The 19,775-nt window shown below is 41.7% G+C and overlaps 1 protein-coding gene across 1 annotated transcript in view; it reads left to right on the top strand.

The window, feature by feature from the left end:
• The first annotated feature begins 5,338 nt into the window (after positions 1-5,338).
• nampt2 (nicotinamide phosphoribosyltransferase 2) overlaps positions 5,339-19,775 on the top strand; it is a 31,809-nt gene continuing 17,372 nt past the window's right edge. The window contains exons 1-5 of the mRNA XM_071372631.1: positions 5,339-5,615; positions 8,874-9,012; positions 11,604-11,707; positions 11,938-12,066; positions 18,423-18,581. Of these exons, the coding sequence (XP_071228732.1) occupies positions 5,568-5,615; positions 8,874-9,012; positions 11,604-11,707; positions 11,938-12,066; positions 18,423-18,581 (579 nt within the window). The 5' untranslated portion in view covers positions 5,339-5,567. The remainder of the gene's footprint in view (positions 5,616-8,873; positions 9,013-11,603; positions 11,708-11,937; positions 12,067-18,422; positions 18,582-19,775) is intronic.

Below are 19,775 nucleotides of genomic sequence, written 5' to 3'. Positions count from 1 at the left end.
TACGCCGAGGAACTTAAAACTTTCCACCTTCTCCACTACTGTCCCGTCGATGTGGATAGGGGGGTGCTCCCTCTGCTGTTTCCCGAAGTCCACGATCATCTCCTTTGTTTTGTTGATGTTGAATGAGAGGTTATATTCCTGACACCACACTCCGAGGGCCCTCACCTCCTCCCTGTAGGCTGTCTCGTCGTTGTTGGTAATCAAGCCTACCACTGTAGTGTCGTCTGCAAACTTGATGATTGAGTTGGAGGCGTGCATGGCCACGCAGTCATGGATGAACAAGGAGTACAGGAGAGGGCTGAAAACGCACCCTTGGGGTGCCCCAGTGTTGAGGATTAGCGGGGTGGAGATGTTGTTTCCTACCCTCACCTCCTGGGGGCATCCCGTGAGAAAGTCCAGGACCCAATTGCACAGGGCGGGGTCGAGACCCAGGGTCTCGAGCTTAATGACGAGTTGAGGGTACTATGGTGTTAAATGCTGAGCTGTAGTCGAACATCATTCTTACATAGGTATTCCTCTTGTCCAGATGGGTTAGGGCAGTGTGCAGTGTGATTACGTCGTCTGTGGACCTATTGGGGCGGTAAGCAAATTGGAGTGGGTCTAGGATGTCAGGTAGGGTGGAGGTGATATGATCCTTGACTAGTCTCTCAAAGCACTTCATGATGACAGAAGTGAGTGCTACGGGGTGATAGTCATTTAGCTCAGTTACCTTAGCTTTCTCTAATTGTTTCACGGTAAAAGTCTACAACTGTTGTATTCAGCACGTGACAAATACAATTTAATTTGATTTGACAACGCAATATGTATACTGAACAAAAATATAAAACGCAACATGTAAAGCATTGGTCCCATGTTTCATGAGATGAAATTTTAAAAATCCATACGCACAAAAAGCTTATTTCTCTCAAATGTTGTGCACAAATTTGTTTACATCCCTGTTACTGAGCATTTCTCATTTGCCAAGATAATCCATCCACCTGACAGAAGTGGCATATCAAAAAAGCTGATTAAACAGCTTTCATTACACAGGTGCACCTTGTGCTGGGGACAATAAAAGGCCACTAAAATGTGACGCTTTGACACAACAATGCCACAGAGCTGTTGCCAGAGAATTTTATGTTCTGAAAAAAAAGCTGAAAATGTCCCAGTTCTTCCATGGGCTGCATACTCACCATACGTCATCCAATGATGCTCTGGATTGACGTATACGACAGCGTATTCCAGTTCCCGCCAATATCCAGCAACTTCTCACAGTCATTGAAGAGGAGTGGGACAACATTCCACAGGCCACAGTCAACAGCCTGATCAACTCTATGTGAAAGAAATGTGTCATGCTGCATGAGGCAAATGGTGGTCACACCAGATACTGACTGGTTTTCTGATCCACACCACTTACTTTTTTTTTAAGGTACAGTATCTGTGACCAACAGATGCATATCTGTATTCCCAATCATGTGAAATCCATAGATTAGGACCTAATTTATTTATTTAAATTCAATGATTTCCTTATAGGAACTGTAACTCAGTAAAATCTTTGAAATTGTTGCATGTTGCATTTATATTTTTATTCAGTATACATATGCATGTGAATGGTGTGTCTAGACAACATTGCCAGTACAGTGCTTTCAGAAAGTATTTACATCCCTTGAATTTTTTGATATTTTGTTGCGTTGCATGCTGAAGTTAAAATGAATTAAATTTACAAATTTGTGTCACTGGCATAGACACCCCATAATGTCCAAATTTTAATTGTGTTTACCCCATAATTACCCCATAATGTCAAAGTGGAATTGTGTTTTTAGAAATGTTTTGAAATGTTTTAAAAATGAAAATCTGAAATGTCTTGAGTCAATACGTATTCAACCCCTTTGTTATGACAGGCCTAAATAAGTTCAGGTGTAATAATGTGCTCAACAAGTTGCATGGACTCACTGTGTGCAATAATAGTGTTTAACATGATTTTTGAGCGACTACCTCATCTCTGTAGCCCACACATACAGATAATTGTATAGTCCCTCAGTTGAGCAGTGAATTTCAAACACAGGTTCAACCACAAAGACCAGGGAGGTTTTCCAATGCCTCGCAAAGAAGGGCACCTATCGGCAGATGGGTAAAAAAAATACAGACATTGAATATCCCTTTGACCATGGTGAAGTTAATTAATTACACTTTGGATGGTGTATCAATATATCCAGTCATTACAACGATGCAGGTGTCTTTTCTAACTCAGTTGCCAGAGAGGAAGGAACCCCACCCCCCCCCAAAAAAACTTGGGGAGGGTAGAATTATTTGGGGGTATGATATTTGTCACTCGTCATTATTCACGATTCATTCAGGATGATCCGTAATCATGGTAGCATCCATATTAATGTAGAAGTGTTTCGAAACCTTCTATTCTTATTTACAGTAAAAGTGACTCCAAAAAGTGAATGCTACAGGGCAATAGTCATTTAGTTCAGTTACCTTCGCTTTCTTGGGTACAGGTGCAACGGTGGACATTTTGATGCAAGTGGGGACAACAGACTGGGATAGGGAGAGATTGATTATAAGTAAACACTCCAGCCAGCTGGTCTGCACATGCTCAGAGGATGCCGCTTGGTATGCCATCTGGGCCAGCAGCCGTACAAGGATTAACAAGCTTGAATATCTTACTTACGTTGACCACAGAGATCGGGAGCCCTCGTGAGGGAGTCCTCGTGAGCGGCAGGAGCCCACGTCGGCAGCTCGGTGTTGTTTTGTTCAAAGCGGGTGAAGGTGTTTAGCTTGCTTTCCCTTTATAATCCATGATTGTCTGGATTCCCTCCCACATGCGTCTCGTGTCTGAGCCATTGAATTGAGAATCCACTTTGTCCCTGTACTGTCATTTTGCCTCTTTGATTGCCTTACGGAGGTCATAGCTGGGTTGTTTGTACAGAACCATATTCCCAGTCACCTGGCCGTAGTTAAATGCAGTGGTTCATGTTCAAATTACCCACGGTTTTTGGTTTGGATAAGTTCTAATCGTCACAGTAGGAAAAACATCCACTATGCACTTCCTGATGAACCCAGTCACCGAGTCAGTGTGTACATCGATACAATTCTCAATGGTGACCCGGAGCATTTTCCAGTCTAGATTCCGATTGGTCAGACCAATGTTGAACAGTCCTTACTACGGTTGCTTCCTGCTAAAACGTTTCTCCCTATAGGCGGGGAGGAGCAGAACGAAGGGAGAGTAACAATGGTAAAGCGGGTTCTCTCCGAGTGTAGTACAGGAGATGTGTTGATAGAATTTCTGGAATGTTTCCTTTATCAAAGTCCCCAGCTACAATAAAATCGGCCTCAGGATATGCGGTTTCCAGTTTGCACAAAGTCCAGTGTAGTTCCTTGAGAGCCGTCGCGGTGTCGGCTTGGGGGGGAATATACATAGCAGGGACAATGACCAAAGAAAATGATCATACCCCTCCATCTCTGTTTTTCCCAGGGAGTTCTTTCTTCCTGTCCCCGCAATGAACTTAGTTTTACTGGGAAACTTGATGTAAAGAAGTTACATTTTATATCATTATGTCTAAATACCATATAAAATGCACTATATGACCAAAAGTATTTGGACACCTGCTCGTCGAACATCTCATTCCATGGGCATTAATATGGAGTTGGTCCCCCTTTTCTGTTATAACAGCCTCCACTCTTTTGGGAAGGCTTTCCACTGGAACATTGCTGCGGGGACTTGCTTCCATTCAGTCACAAGTGCATTAGTGAGGTCGGGCGATTAGGCCTGGCTTGCAGTCGGCATTCCAATTCATCCCAAAGGTGTTCGATGGTGTTGTATGGACCTCACTTTGTGCACGGGGGCATTGTCATGCTGAAAAAGGAAAGGGCTTTTCCTCAAACTGTTGCCACAAAGTTGGAAGCACAGAATCGTCTAGAATGTCATTGTATGCTGTAGCGTTAAGATTTCCCGTCACTAGAATTAAGGGGCCTAGCCCGAACCATGAAAAACAGCCCCAGACCATTATTTCTCCTCCACCTAACTTTACAGTTTACACTATGCATTGGGGCAGTTAGCGTTCCCCTGGCATCCGCCAAACCCAGATTAATTTGTCAGACTGCCAGATGGTTAAGTGTGATTCATCACTCCAGAAAACGCATTTCCACTGCTCCAGAGTCCAATGGTGGCAAGCTTTACACCACTCCAGCCAATGCTTGGCATTACTCATGGTGATCTTAGGCTTGTGTGCAGCTGCTCGACCATAGAAACCCATTCCACGAAGCTCCTGATGAACAGGTATTGTGCTGACGTTGCTTCTAGAGGCAGTTTGGAACTCTATAGTGAGTGTTGGAACCAAGGACAGGTGATTTTTATACGCTACAGCACTCGGCGGTCTTGTTTTGTGAGCTTGTGTGGCATACCACCTCTTGGCTGATCAGTTGTTGCTTCTAGACGTTTCCACTTCACAATAACAGAACTTGCAGTTGACCGGGGCAGCTCTAGCAGGGCAGAAATGTTGACTGACTTGTTGGAAAAGTGGCATCCTGTGACGGTGGGCTTTCTATTGCCAATGTTTGTATGGAGATTGCATGGCTGGGTACACGACTTCAAACATGTGTCAGCAACGGGTGTGGCTGAAATAGCCTAATCCACTAATTTGAAGGGGTGTCCACATAGTTTTGCATATATAGTGTAGTTCTTACAGTTCTTACCAAGCTCACCTTGGAACTATGGAATTCTGGCCATGTTTCTTATGTCTTCTGATAATAAATGGACAAAAGTTCCAACAAAAGATAGCTTACCTTTGGAGGGACAGACTATAAGGTCACAGCTAACGCTTACACTGACTAGCCAAAACCTAACCTTAACCTAATTTTAATACATTCTTAAATTAAATAGGTTTGGGCATCAGGCGTGTCCTTATAGCCTTTTCTACGTTTGGAAAGCAGTTTGTTTGGCATTCGTTTATGAACATTTGCAATCCCATCTGTACTAGTGGCAATATCAGAACTTTTGACTAGGTAGCCACTCACTAGGCCAGTCGTTCCCAACCTTTTTCGGTTACCTTACCTCCAACTGAATTTTGCTCTGACCAGAGTACCCTTAAAAGTATTCCCTCATATGTATTTTACCATGTAAGCATATAGACTCATGAGTCTTCTCATGTTCCCCCGGTTGGAAACCACTGCACTCGGCCTATAATCAGAAACGTAGCACCATTCTCTTAAATCAATGCTTTCCGGGAAAGTGAAACTTTCAGGCAAGCGATAACCAGCACAGTGCTGAAATGAAACTTATAAGACAGAGTGACCACGCCTCTTCCGTGCGTGAGAATATCATAGGGGGAGCATTGACTACGTGCTTTCTGACATGCATGTTTTCAAATCCGCCCTCTCAACCCAACCCCAGAATTCTCCTTCTCTGGGCGGTCAGTTTCAGGGACGGTTTAATTTCACTACTAGAAAGACGTAACACAGGAACAACAGAGGAATAACAAAGTACGGTTGTGTAGCTGCTATCTCCGCCCTAGTCAGCTTTCGATTTTGATAAATAGCGACGAAGTAGAGCACAGTCGCATTCATCTCGTTCAATCACAACCATGGCAGCCCAGGATTTTAATATTTTGCTGGCGACAGATTCATACAAGGTGAGTGTCATGATCGCCCCTAACTAGTAGTTACTTACTTTAAGCAGTAGTATTATCATGTTACCAATACGATACGTGTCGCAAGCTGAAGCTGGCAACATTTTAGCATTTGCATCAGTTATATTTTTCCGTCCCAGAAATGGTTGACGAAATGTTGTGGAAGTGCGCCTGACTAAGCTTCTGTCACAATGTAGCTGACATTCACTCGAGGGGACCTTATTTCAAGAACTAGTATTAAGAAACTAACGTTACATTATATACAGAAAATGCCACGAACCTAGCACATAAAACAAAACCGAAATAATGCAAAGTAACTAGCAAAATTATTCAGACCATGTGTGCCACCCTCAATCGTTATTTCTAATTTAAACAACTCTCATACTGAGTAGCCTAGCAATTTGACGCCTGACAAATACATTACCAATAGAGGTCAAAACGTAGCCTGGCTAGCTAGCTACCTATGTGGAATCAACAACAATAGCTAATGCTAAATAAAGGTTAAATGCTAACTAGTTTATATGGTGTTTTGCTAGCCCTAGCTTAATACTAGCCCCATTTGCTAAAAGCTAGTTTGGTACTAATTGTCCACAGATTATATATATTTTTGGGCATACTTACATGTATACAACTTTTTCTCAAGCCTAGCTAGGTAACGTTAACTACCTCTGAGTGCACACGGCCAAACTTTATCGGAGGGCAATAGCCCGGCTCACTAAATGTCACTACCAAATGGCAAGGGTCCGCGTGATGACCTCAAGTTTGTAGCGACCCCCCAACTAATCAGTCAGTAAAAGTGTCAGTCTTAATCCTTTAGACCAGTGTTTCCCTGTCCTCGAGTATCCCCAACAGTACATATTTTTGTTGTTGCACCTGACAAGAACACCAGATTATACTTGCCAACTAATAATCAAGCCCTTGACAAGTAAGCATTGCACTGTAAGGTCTACACCTGTTGTATTCTGCGGCATGTGACGAATAACATTTGATTAGAAGTTGAATCCGATGTTTCTGTCCAGGGCTACAACAAAAATGTGTGCTGTTGAGGGGGTACTTAAGGACTGGATTTGGGAAACACTGTTATAGACCATTGATTTCAATCTCTAGCCTAAGGATCAGTCACAGTTTTGCCACTAGATAAGCCTATTATCTTATTGATTTGATACTGATCAGAACACAGTGTTGTAATTTCTACCAAATGTAGATATGTTGTCAAATGAATGGAGGAAGACAATTCAGAATCCGCAAGCATCACCCACTTCAGTGTTGTTGGCAGTGTCATTGACAGAAATGCCTGTCTTTACAAGTTCCCTTGGTAGTGCCAATAGGCATAATAACTGTAGCATACTGAATGAGCAGTGTTTGAACCTGAAGTAGGTTCCGGTACTGTATTATATTTAGGTGCAGGAGTTCCATAATACTTTGAACTAATATTTTATAAAAGGAACAGGAGCTCAAGCAGTTGAAAATTTGAGGTTCCGGTACTCTGCTACGGTGAGCTCTTGCCAAAGTCCAGCACTGTGCATGGCACCCTTTTTTCTCCAGTTACATCCCAGTTGTCTCCAGGGCCTGGTTTGCTTCGCACATTGCCTAGTCATGGCATGTATACCTACATTATGTAATTCGTAGGCTCATGATAGAAATTATCCCTCTTACATAAGTGGAGTTCCACAGTTGGGTGGATGGTGATGCCAGTCAGACAAAGTCACAAGGTATGCATATGAATGGTATGTGCTTTGTGTTCCTCTGAAACCCTTATTAGGTTTGTTATGTATACCTATCTGGCATATTGCCATGTGATATCCTTCAGTACAGCACCTGGAAAGGTAGTCAGTAGTCACACATTTATATTTATTGATTAAATGTGGTCAAGGGGACGATCTTACTGTATGTAGGCATAGCCCTTGTATAATCCCTTCTGAGAATCCTGTATCTGTGCATCATGAGTCTGTCAAGGTGAATATGATACGCTAATTATCCTTTATGGATATCCCCCAAATCTGAACAATGGTTACAGATACAACAACCTTCCATAACAGCATGGCCATAAAATCCTGGTTAGCCATCCTCTTTCTGTCCTCTCCCATCAATAGCTCTCTCTGTTGTTGCATAATCATGTTTATGCTATAGCTTACTTTTGGTAGACTTTGTGGTCCTCCTTTTGTATGAAGATTGAGGCCCCAGATTGACTTATGTTTTCACTGTGAAAACTAACATCACCTGTTAACCTTTCCAAAACACCATCTCACCCATTATGGGAAGATGAAGGCAACAGCGCAAAATATGGGCATCTCAAGTTTTTTTTCTCTATTTGTCCCTGGTTGTGATGACTCCCATTCCTTCAGACCTGACACTCCCAGAGTTCCAGTCATGTGACACGTAATAACATCTGATGCACTGGCACTCACTACAGCATCAGCTGGAATGTTTGCAAAACATCTGATTTGTTATTGCTAAGATCATGAGCCAAAACCTTATGACTTCAAGATCAGCATCAAGGGGAAAGGAGATTCTGAGAGGTAGGGAGAGTGAGAAGTAGAGGGAGAGAAAGTGTGGGAAAGGGCAGCTTGGAAAAAGATGGTGCTGATATCGCTCACACCTGCCTGTTTGCGCAAATTGTACATTTCCAAGTGAAGGGTAGTTGCTCTCAATTATTGAATTTGTGACCCTGGGCTCACAAAGGCCGACCTGTGTTTTGAACTGGAATGAGGAGAGCACCCCCACCCACTGGAGCTCATGTTTGGCAGTGAGAGACGTGGTACTGTACAAAGCATCACGTTGCACACTAAGCTCTTCACTTAGCCTAACTTAAGGGCTTTTTTGCATTGGCTCCACTTTCCCTCTTGGCACATTCAGGGGCGAATCCTTTGAAAACAAAACTCAGAAATAATGCTGTTTTTATGTGCACTAATGAGCACTAATCAGTTGGAATGATGTAAACGATACAAAACAGGTTATTCTCTAAATGTATAAGAGAAGTGCTTAGAACATCTTCCAGTGTATTAAGGTTCATTCTTAAGCTCTGAAACAAACAGCTTTGACATTAGTCACTGTTTGATCTTATTTTGCAGGACTACGCTCTCGTAGGAACATGAAATGTACCTTTCTCATCAGGGGCCTACACCTCATCTCTTCACTGACCTGGCTTATTATGTCGTTAATAACACGACCTCTAGATTCCAGTTAGTTTGTCTTTTCCCTTGACTCCCTTATGTTTCCTTTGTTGTAGCCTATTTTAACTGAAATTCTCCTCTTCCACAGATCACACACTACAAGCAGTACCCTCCCAATGTCAGCAAGGTCTACTCCTACTTTGAGTGCCGCCGCAAAAAGGGGGGCGCCCAGTTCAATGAGATTGTGTTTTTTGGCCTTCAGTACCTCCTGAAGAAGTATCTTTCAGGTATGCCCATTTTTTCTGTACGAGAGATTGACCGATTATGATTTTTCAACGCCAATACCGATTATTGGAGGACCCAAAAAAAGCAGATTTATTATTATATTTTTTTTTATATAAAGATATTTGTAGTAATGACAATTACAACAATGCTGAATGAACAATGAACACTTTTATTTTTACTTTAATATAATGCATCAATAAAATCAATTTAGTCTCAAATAAATAATGAAACATGTTCAATTTGGTTTAAATAATGTAAAAACAAAGTGTTGGAGAAGAAAGTAAAAGTGCAATATGTGTTTAACGTTTAAGTTCCATGCTCAGAACATATGAAATCTGGTGGTTCCTTTTAACATGAGTCTTCAATATTCCCAGTTAAGAAGTTTTAGGTTGTAGTTATTATAGGACTATTTCTCTCTCTACCATTTGTATTTCATATACCTTTGAATATTGGATGTTCTAATAGCTACTTTAATATTGCCAGCCTAATCTCGGGAGTTGATAGGCTTGAAGTCATAAACAGCGCAATGCTTGAAGCATCGAAGAGCTGCTGGCAAATGCAGGAAAGTGCAGTTTGAATGAATGCTTTCCAGCCTGCTGCTGCCTACCACCGCTCAGTCAGACTGCTCTATCAAATCATAGACTTAATTATAATATAATAACACACAGAAATACGAGCCGTAGGTCATTAATATGGTAAAATCTGCAAACTATAATCTCGAAAACAAAACGTTTATTCTTTCAGTGAAATACGGAAGGAACCGTTCTGTATTTTATCTAACGGATGGCATCCATAAGTCCTAATATTCCTGTTAAATTGCACAACCTTCAATGTTATGTCATAATTATGTAAAATTCTGGCAAATTAGTTTGCAACGAGCCAGGCGGCCCAAACTGTTGCATATACCCTGACTCTGTGTGCAATGAACGCAAGAGAAGTGACACAATTTCCCTAGGTAATATTGCCTGCTAACATGAATTTCTTTTAACTAAGTATGCAGGTTTAAAATAATTTACCTCTGTGTATTGGTTTTAAGAAAGGCATTGATGTTTATGGTTAGGTTCATTCGTGCAACGATTGTGCTTTTTTTCGACAATACGCTTTTGTTAAATCATCCCCCATTTGGCGAAGTTGTCTTTGTTAGGTAGAAATGGTCTTCACACAGTTTGCAACGAGCCAGGCGGCCCAAACTGCCACATATACCCTAACCCTGTTGCACAGAACGCAAAAGAAGTGACACAATTTCCCTAGTTTAAAGAAATTCATGTTAGCAGTCAATATTAACTAAATATGCAGGTTAAAAAATATATACTTGTGTATTGATTTTAAGAAAGGCGTTGATGTTTATGGTTAGGTACACATTGGTGCAACGACAGTGCTTTTTTCGCGAATGTGCTTGTTAAATCTTCACCCGTTTGGCGAAGTAGGCTGTGAATCAATGATAAATAAACAGGCACCGCATCGATTATATGCAACGCAGGACAAGCTAGATAAACTAGTAATATCATCAACCATGTGTATTTAACTAGTGATTATGTTAAGATTGATTGATTGTTTTTTTATAAGATACGTTTAATGCTAGCTAGCACCTTACCGTTGCTCCTTGCTGCACTCGCATAACAGGTAATCAGCTTGCCACGCAGTCTCCTCATGGAGTGCAATGTAATCGGCCATAATTGGTGTCCAAAAATGCCGATTACCGATTGTTATGAAAACTTGAAATCGGCCCTGATTAATCGGTCGACCTTTAATCTGTACTATAGACTTGTAAGGAAATTCCACTTGCTTCTTTCATCTCCATTCTTTTAGGGTTCCATTCTTGAGTTTCTTCTTTCTCATTGTAGTCTGTTCTAGGCTAGTCAGTGTTCAGAGGTCACCTCAGCCCAGACTGTGTGATGTGACTCCGTGGTACGTCACACAGTCATATGTTCTATTTACCACCAGTATTGTCCTTTGTCACATGATGTGCATGTATGACCCACTAAGTCACTTGGTGAAGGTTATGGAAAAACTTCCAAAACAAACCACAGATTACAGAAGATTTCATACACACAACCCCAATGGAACATTTGCAAATTCAATCAAATGGCCACATCCATGCAACTATGACAGCCTAGATAAAGTATGTTTAAAAATAAATAAAAAGGACCAACTTCAACTCATCTAATTTTAGGGTCTTCAGACATGGCAGTCAGCAGTGTTTGTATCTGGTCCCATATGCAGTCATGTGTGGAATGTGTGAACAGTGACCCATCACCCCTGAGAGGACCACTGAGGTTTTTTTCCCTGACTGCTGAGGTCCTCCTCCAGGCTAGGGTTTCACTCCTCTATCCAATCAGAGAGTCTCTTCCAGCCATACTAATCAACCATGCTCCACCACTGACTGTGTCTCTCTGTGGCACACCCACTGACACTCAATTTTGACTGAATGAAAGGGAATTGCAGTAAGTGGGGGTGGGACAGATCTATTTTTACACTGATAGCTCAAATGTTGCTTGACAAAATGTGGGCTAGTGAGTTTTTGGTTTGTTTGTTTCTGTCTGTGTTCATTTAGATTCATGAATTACTTTTTTCCATTGTCTCCCCTAATCAGGACAAGTCATCACTGAGGAGAAGATTCAGGAAGCCAAAGTATTTTACCAGATGCACTTTAGACAGACTGTGTTTGATGAGGAAGGCTGGAGGAAAGTGCTGGAGGTAAGTGGGATGTCTCAATCAGAGACACACTCTTATTTTAGCTTTTCAATGAAGACTATTTTACTGATGCAGTCTCAACTGTTAGGCTACTCCCTGTAAGATGTTCATATGAACACCAATTTGTAAGTCGCTCTGGATAAGAGCGTCTGCTAAATGACTTAAATGTAAATGTAAATGAACACACACACGCACACCGAGGTTGATTGTAGATTTTGATGCTGTTCCATCAGAAGTATGATGGCCGTCTCCCAATTCGAATCAAAGCGGTTCCTGAGGGGAAGATCATTCCCAGAGGGAACGTCCTCTTCACAGTGGAAAACACAGACCCAGATTTCTTCTGGCTCACCAACTATATTGAGGTAATTCTCTTCATATCCCCCTTAGTATCCCTTTCATTGTCCTTTTGTTGTACTTCCTTTCTCTAATACAGCATATGTTTCTTAAACCCTGTGAGTGTACACACACACACACACACACACACACACACACACACACACACACACACACACACACACACACACAACTCACCAGGTGGATTGTATCAGATACTGGTCAGACAGAACAGAGCTGTGACCATGTTGGGCAGTAGTCCAGGGTTTGTCCCTGCTCTCAACAGACAGGCAGATGATCCAATCTTTATTGCACTCCACACTGCCCTCTCCCACCTGGACAAGAGGAACACTTACGTGAGAATGCTGTCCATTGACTATAGCTCAGCGTTCAACACCATGGTGCCCTCCACTAAGCTCAAGACCCTGGGACTGAACACCTACTTCTGCAACTGGATCCTGGAATTCCTGACGGGCCGCTGATAGTGGACTACAGGAAACAAAGGGCAAAGCACACACCCATCCACATCAACGTGGCTGTAGTGGAGTGGGTTGAGATCTTCAAGTTCCTATGTCCACATTATTAAGGAATTATCATGGTCTACACACCCCAACCCAGTCGTGAAGAAGGCAATACAATGCCTCTTCCCCCTCAGGAGGCTGGAAATATTAGGCAGGGGCCCGCCGATCATCAAAGTTCTACAGCTGCCCCATTGAGAGCATCTTGACTGTTTGCATCACCGCTTGGTATGGCAACTGCTTGGCATCCGACCGCAAGGCGCTACAGAGTGTAGTGCGTATGGCCCAGTAAATCATCGGGGCTGCACTCCCTGCTATCCAGGACCTCTATACCAGGCGGTGTCAAAGGAAGACCCTAAAAAATGGTCCAAGACTCCAGCCACCCAAGTTATAGACTGTTCTCTCTGCTACTGCATGGAAAGCGGTACCTATGCCCCAAGTCTGGAACCAACAGGACCCTAAACAGCTTTTACTTCCCAAGGCGTAAGACTGCTAAATAGTTAGTCCGGGTGGCTATTGGTTAACTATTTAACGATCTACATTGACCCTCTGCTGCTGCTACTGTTTATGATCTATCCTGTTCCCTAGTCACTTACAGTGCCTTCAGAAAGTATTCATACCACATGACTTGTTCCACATTTTGTTGTGTTACAGCCTGAATTCAAAATGGATTAAATGTATTTTTCTCTCTCACCCATCTACACACAATACCCCATAATCACAAAGTAAAAACATGTATTTTTGTAAATTTAGCTAATTTATTGAAAATTAAATATAGAATTATTGATTTTACGTAAGTATTCACACCCCTGAGTCAATACATTGTAGAAACACCTTTGGCAGCGATTACAGCTGTGAGTCTTTCTGGGTAAGTAAGAGCTTTCCACACCTAGATTATGCAACATTTGCCCATTTTTAAAAGAATTTTTAAAAAACGATATATTTTTATTCTACTTCTTCTTCTAGTTCTTGCAATAGAATTTCAAGTAGATTTAAGTCAAAACTGTAACTCGGTCACTCGGGACTGTTTTCTTGGTAAGCCACGCCAATGTAGATTTGGCCTTGTGTTTTAGGTTATAGTCCTGTTGAAAGATGAATTCATCTCCAAGGGTCTGGTGGAAAGCAGACTGAACCAGGGTTTCCTCTAGGATTTTGCCTGTGCTTAGCTCCATAATGTTTATTTTTTTATCCTGGAAAAACTCCCCAGTCCTTAATGATTACAAGCATACCCATAACATGATGCAGCCACGACTATGGTTGAAAATATGGAGATTGGTACTCCTTAATGTGTTGTATTGGATTTGCCCAAAACATAGCACCTTGTGTTCAGGACAAAAAACGAATGTCTTTGCCAGTTTTTTTTGTAGTATTACTTTAGTGCCTTGTTGCAAACAGGATGCATGTTTTGGAATATTTTTAAAAATTCTGCACAGTAGGGCTGGGCAGTATAGCGTATTTTACTATATACCGGTATTTATGCACGGACCAGTTTGGGGTTTTACTTTACCTTCTATAACGGTATTTGAATGTTTGGTTTGTTAAATGTGATACGCCGTGTGTAACGTAAATTTGTATAGTTTTCTCCGCTACTTGAGTCATCCCTCTCCTCTCTCTCCCCATGCCGCTTTCCACACAGACCAAGTCCCACCCCCTGTCACTCAAGGAGCGCATTTGTTGTTGCTTGACCACGAGACACTTTTGTTCAGTCTGCATGGTCAATGCAGCACATGCAACAATGTTGATGACAATTATGTTTCCACTTTGATCTTAATATAAATCCATAAGTGTTCTAGTTTTTCTTACATCTGCAAACAGCTAGTTTGTATTTTCTTAGCAAGTTAAGCTAAATCGTGTTAGCCACTAATGCTAATCGCTAGCTAACTAGCTAATACAAGTACTGAGTCAGAGCAAACGTAGCTAGCTAATACAGCCTGATAACAGTAAGGGTGGAGGCTTAAATCAGCATGTTTGTGCAACAGTATCTTCTAAATCAAAGAGGAATAGGCGAAGCATGAATATGTTGGCTATATGAATAAAGATTTAATGTATCCAAAGATTATAGGGTCCCCTAGGAACACTGAACATCACTTTTGTTCCTACCCTGTCACAATAACTCGTCCATGGCATTTTCATTTGTTGGCATGTCAAACAACACTGTATTCAAAGTGCCCACTATTATTTATATTCTAACTATAGAATTACAAACATTCTATTTCCGTGATTCCAAAATGCAGGAAATTATTTTAGGTTGAAGTTGAATTGAACACTATAAAACAATCCAAATGGAGAAAGACCCATTGAAATAATTTAGAATATATGTGTTGCCACCCTAGAGTCACGCACAACTCATTAAGCAAATGTATAACTTTTTATTAAGAGAATGGATCAACAATATTGTACAGGCTTCGTTTTCACTCTGTCACTTAGGTTAGTATTGTGGAGTAACTACAATATTGTTGATCCATTCTCAGTTTTCTCCTATCACAGCCATTTAACTCTAACTGTTTTAAAGTCGCCATTGGCCTCATGGTGAAGTCCCTGAGCGGTTTCTTTCCTCTCCGGCAACTGAGTTCGGAAGGACACCTGTATCTTTGTAGTGACTGGGTGTATTGATACACTATCCAAAGTGTAATCAATAACTTCACCATGCTCAAAGGAAATTCAATGTCTGCTGTTTATTTTATTTTTGCCCATCTACGTTGCTACGTTTGCTCTGGTGCCCTTTGCGGGGCATTGGAAAACCTCCATGGTATTTGTTTGAATGTGTGTTTAAAATTCACTGCTCGACTGAGGGATCTTACAATTATCTGTATGTGTGGGGAACAGAGATGACATACTCATTAAAAAATGTTAAACACTTATTGCACACGGAGTGAGTCTGTGACTTCTTAAGCACATTTTTACTCTTGAACTTATTTAGATTTGCCATAACAAAGTAGGTGAATACTTATTAACTCATGACATTTCAGCTTTTCATTATGAATTCATATGTAAAAATGTCTTAAAGCATAATTCCACTTTGACATTATGGGGGCATTTTGTGTAGGCCAGTGACAAAAAAAATCAAAATTCAATCGATTTTAAATTCAATCTGTAACACAACCAAATTAAAGTCAAGGGGTGTGAATACTTTCTGAAGGCACTGTACGTTACATTACATTACTGTAGCATACATTTATTCCCCCCTTCCTTTTTTTTACATTTTGTTACGTTACAACCTTATTCTAAAATTTCTAAAATATTTTTTCCCCCTCATCAATCTACACACAATACCTCATTATGACAGTGAAAACAGGTTTTTAGAAATGTTTGCAAATTTATTACAAATAAAAAAACAAATACCTTATTTACATAAGTGTTCCGACACTTTTCTATGAGACTCGAAATTGAGCTCCGGTGCATCCTGTTTCCATTGATCATACTTGATGTTTCTACAACTTTTATTGGAGTCCACCTGTGGTAAATTCAATTGATTGGACATGATTTGGAAAGGCACACACCTGTCTATATAAGGTCCCACAGTTGACAGTGCATGTCAGAGCAAAAACCAAGCCATGAGGTCAAAGGAATTGTCCATAGAGCTCCGAGACAGGATTGTGTCGAGGCAAGGATCTGGGGAAGAGTTGAATGTCCACAAGAACACAGTGGCCTCCATCATTCTTAAATGGAAGAAGTTTGGAACCCCCAGACTCTTCCTAGAGCTGGCCTCCCAGCCATACTGAGCAATCGGGAGAGAAGAGCCTTGGTCGGGGAGGTGACCAAGAACCCGATGGTCACTCTGACAGAGTTCCTATGTAGAGATGGGAGAACCTTCCAGAAGGACAACCATCTCTGCAGCACTCCGCAAATCAGGCCTTTATGGTAGAGTGGCCAGACAGAAGCTTCTCCTCAGTAAAAGGCACATGACAGCTCGCTTGGAGTTTGCCAAAAGGCACCTAAAGACTCTTAGACCTTGAGAAACAAGATTGTCTGTTCTGAGGAAACCAAGTTTGAACTCTTTGGCCTAAATGCCAAACGTCACATCTGGAGAACCTGGCACCATCCCTACGGTGGAGCATGGTGGTGGCAGCGGACAGTCTGAGCACTGATGGAGGGATTGTGCGTTCCTGTTGTAACTCGGGCAATTGTTGTTGCCATCCTGTACCTGTCCCGCAGGTGTGATGTTCGGATGTACCGATCCTGTGCAGGTGTTGTTACACGTGGTCTGCCACTGCGAGAACGATCAGCTGTCCGTCCTGTCTCCTTGTAGTGCTGTCTTAGGCGTCTCACAGTACGGACACTGCAATTTATTTCCCTGGCCACATCTGCAGTCCTCATGCCTCCTTGCAGCATGCCTAAGGCACGTTCACGCAGATGAGCAGGGACCCTGGGCATCTTTCTTTTGGTGTTTTTCAGAGTCAGTAGAAAGACCTCTTTAGTGTCCTAAGTTTTCATAACCGTGACCTTAGTTGCCTACCGTCTGTAAGCTGTTAGTGTCTTAACGACTGTTCCACAGGTGCATGTTCATTAATTGTTTATGGTTCATTGAACGAACAAGCATGGGAAACAGTGTTTAAACCCTTTACAATGAAGATCTGAAGTTATTTGAATTTTTACGAATTATCTTTGAAAGACAGGGTCCTGAAAAAGGGACGTTTCTTTTTTTGCTCCGTTTATTACATTTTACATTTACATTTAAGTCATTTAGCAGACGCTCTTATCCAGAGCGACTTACAAATTGGTGCATTCACCTTATGATATCCAGTGGAACAACCACTTTACAATAGTGCATCTAACTCTTTTAAGGGGGGGGGGGGGGTTAGAAGGATTACTTTATCCTATCCTAGGTATTCCTTAAAGAGGTGGGGTTTCAGGTGTCTCCGGAAGGTGGTGATTGACTCCGCTGACCTGGCGTCTAGCGTTTATATATCAGGTGTGTGGTAGGAAGGCCTGGAGAATCGTTCAAGACTCCAACCACCCAAGCCATAGACTATTCTCTCTGCTTCCGCACGACAAGCAGTACCGGTGCATCAAGTCTGGCACCAACAGGCACTTGAACAGCTTCTATCACCCAAGCAATATGACTGATTAAATAGCTACATGGACTATCTGAGTTAACCTTGTATCCTCATTGATTGTTTTGGTCTATTCACACTCATACGACCCTACACACATTCTCACTCATTCATCTAATCACTCACACATACTGTAACATGCACATTTATACTGACTACACTCACACATACCCACTCACATACAAGCTGCTGCTACACTGTTTATTGTATATTCTGATGCCTAGTCACCTTACCCCTATACATTTCTACCTCCATCACTCCAGTATCCCTGCATATATGGTATTGAAACTGACCCTGTATATAGTATGCTTAAAGTTACTTACTTTTTGTGTTCTTCTTATTTCTCGTGTTTTTGTTTTCTTCTAGTATTACATTATTGATTATTGCATTGTTGGGTTTTGAGTTTTGAGTTTGCAAGAAAGGCATTCCACTGTACTTGTGCATTTGACATTAAATCTTAACTTTTTATTCTTTGTTATTTTTCTATTTCAATTTTTTTCTCTCTGTTTTGTTGGGGACACCGTAATGGAGTCAAAGAAACCATTGCAATTCGCCTAATCAGGTCAATGAGGATGATTCCACCCAGTCACTCTGGCCTTTTTTCTGTTCAGGGGATAGCTTAGCCTGCCGGCACTGAGCCCAGCAGCTTTTGCTATCCAGCCCCCACCCATTTCTACTTCCCTTGCAGCACCAATGGCACAGCCACGTCCCATTGTAAAGGTTTTAGAAGTCGTCTCTGAACAAAATCAACTTCTTCTCAAATCAAATAGTGTTTTAACGATCTCTGTCTGTGTTTCTCTTTTTCTCTCACAGACCATGCTGGTCCAGATGTGGTATCCCATCAGTGTGGCGACTATCTCCCGGGAGTTTAAGAAGATCCTGGCCAAGCACCTGAAAGCCACGTCAGGCAGTCTGGAGGGCCTGGACTTCAAACTGCATGATTTTGGCTACAGAGGGGTCTCCTCACAGGAGGTAAGACCCATGGCAAGCCCAGCCAGAAGAGGACTGGTCACAACTCTGAGCCTGGTTTCTTTCTAGGTTCCTGCCTTCTTGGGAGTTTTGGGCTGGGTATCTGTAAAGCACTTTGACAATTTCTGATGTAAGACAAAAAAGGCTTTATAAAATAGATTTGATGAAGAGTAACAGTCTAGCATAAGATATGCATATACAATGAAAAAATATATATAAATGCAACAATTTCAAAAATGTTACTGAGTTACAGTTCATATAAGGAAATCATTAATTAGGCCCTAATCTATGGATTTCACATGACTGGGAATACAGATATGCATCTGTTGGTCACAGATACCTTTAAAAAAAGGTAGGAACGTGGATCAGAAAAGCAGTCAGTATCTGGGGTGACCACCATTTGGCTCATGCAGCGCGACACATCTCCTTTTCTTAGTTGATTGTGGCCTGTGGAATGTTGTCCCACTCCTCTTCAATAGCTGGTGCTAAGTTGTTGGATATTGGCGGGAACTGTAACACGCAGTTGTACAGGTCGATCCAGAACATCCCAAACGTGCTCAATGGGTGACATGTCTGGTGAGTGGAAGAACTGGGACATTTTCAGCTTACAGTAATTGTGTACAGATCCTTGCGACATGGCCGTGCATTATCATGCTGAAACTTGAGGTGATGGCGGCAGATGATTCACATGACAATGGGCCTCAGAATCTCGTCATGGTATCTCTGTGCATTCAAATTGCCATCCCTAAAACGTAATTGTGTTCATTGTTTTGTAGTTTATGCCTGCCCGTACATGTGGTCTGCGGTTGTGAGGGCGGTTGGACATACTGCAAAATACTCTAAAACGATGTTAGAGACGGCTTACGGTAGAGAAATTAACATTAAATTCTCTGGCACTGCAGTCAGCATGTCAATTGCACGCTCCCTTAACTTGAGACATTTGCGGCATTGTATTGTCAGACAACTGTACATTTTAGTGGCCTTTTATTGTCCTCTGCACAAGGTGCACCTGTGTAATGATCATGCTGTTTAATCAGCTTCTTGATATGCCAAACCTGTCAGGTGGATGGATTATATTGGCAAAGGAGAAATGCATATGGGAAATTTCTGGGATCTTTTTTTTCAGCTCATGAAACATGGGACCAACACTTTACATGTTGCATTTTATATTTTTGTTCAGTGTAGTTGTTACCATTT

This window comes from Salvelinus alpinus, chromosome 2 (assembly GCF_045679555.1).
Source record: "Salvelinus alpinus chromosome 2, SLU_Salpinus.1, whole genome shotgun sequence".
Lineage (NCBI taxonomy): Eukaryota > Metazoa > Chordata > Actinopteri > Salmoniformes > Salmonidae > Salvelinus > Salvelinus alpinus.
Note: the sequence above shows the minus strand (reverse complement) of the source record. Positions and strands in the feature narration are given on the sequence as shown.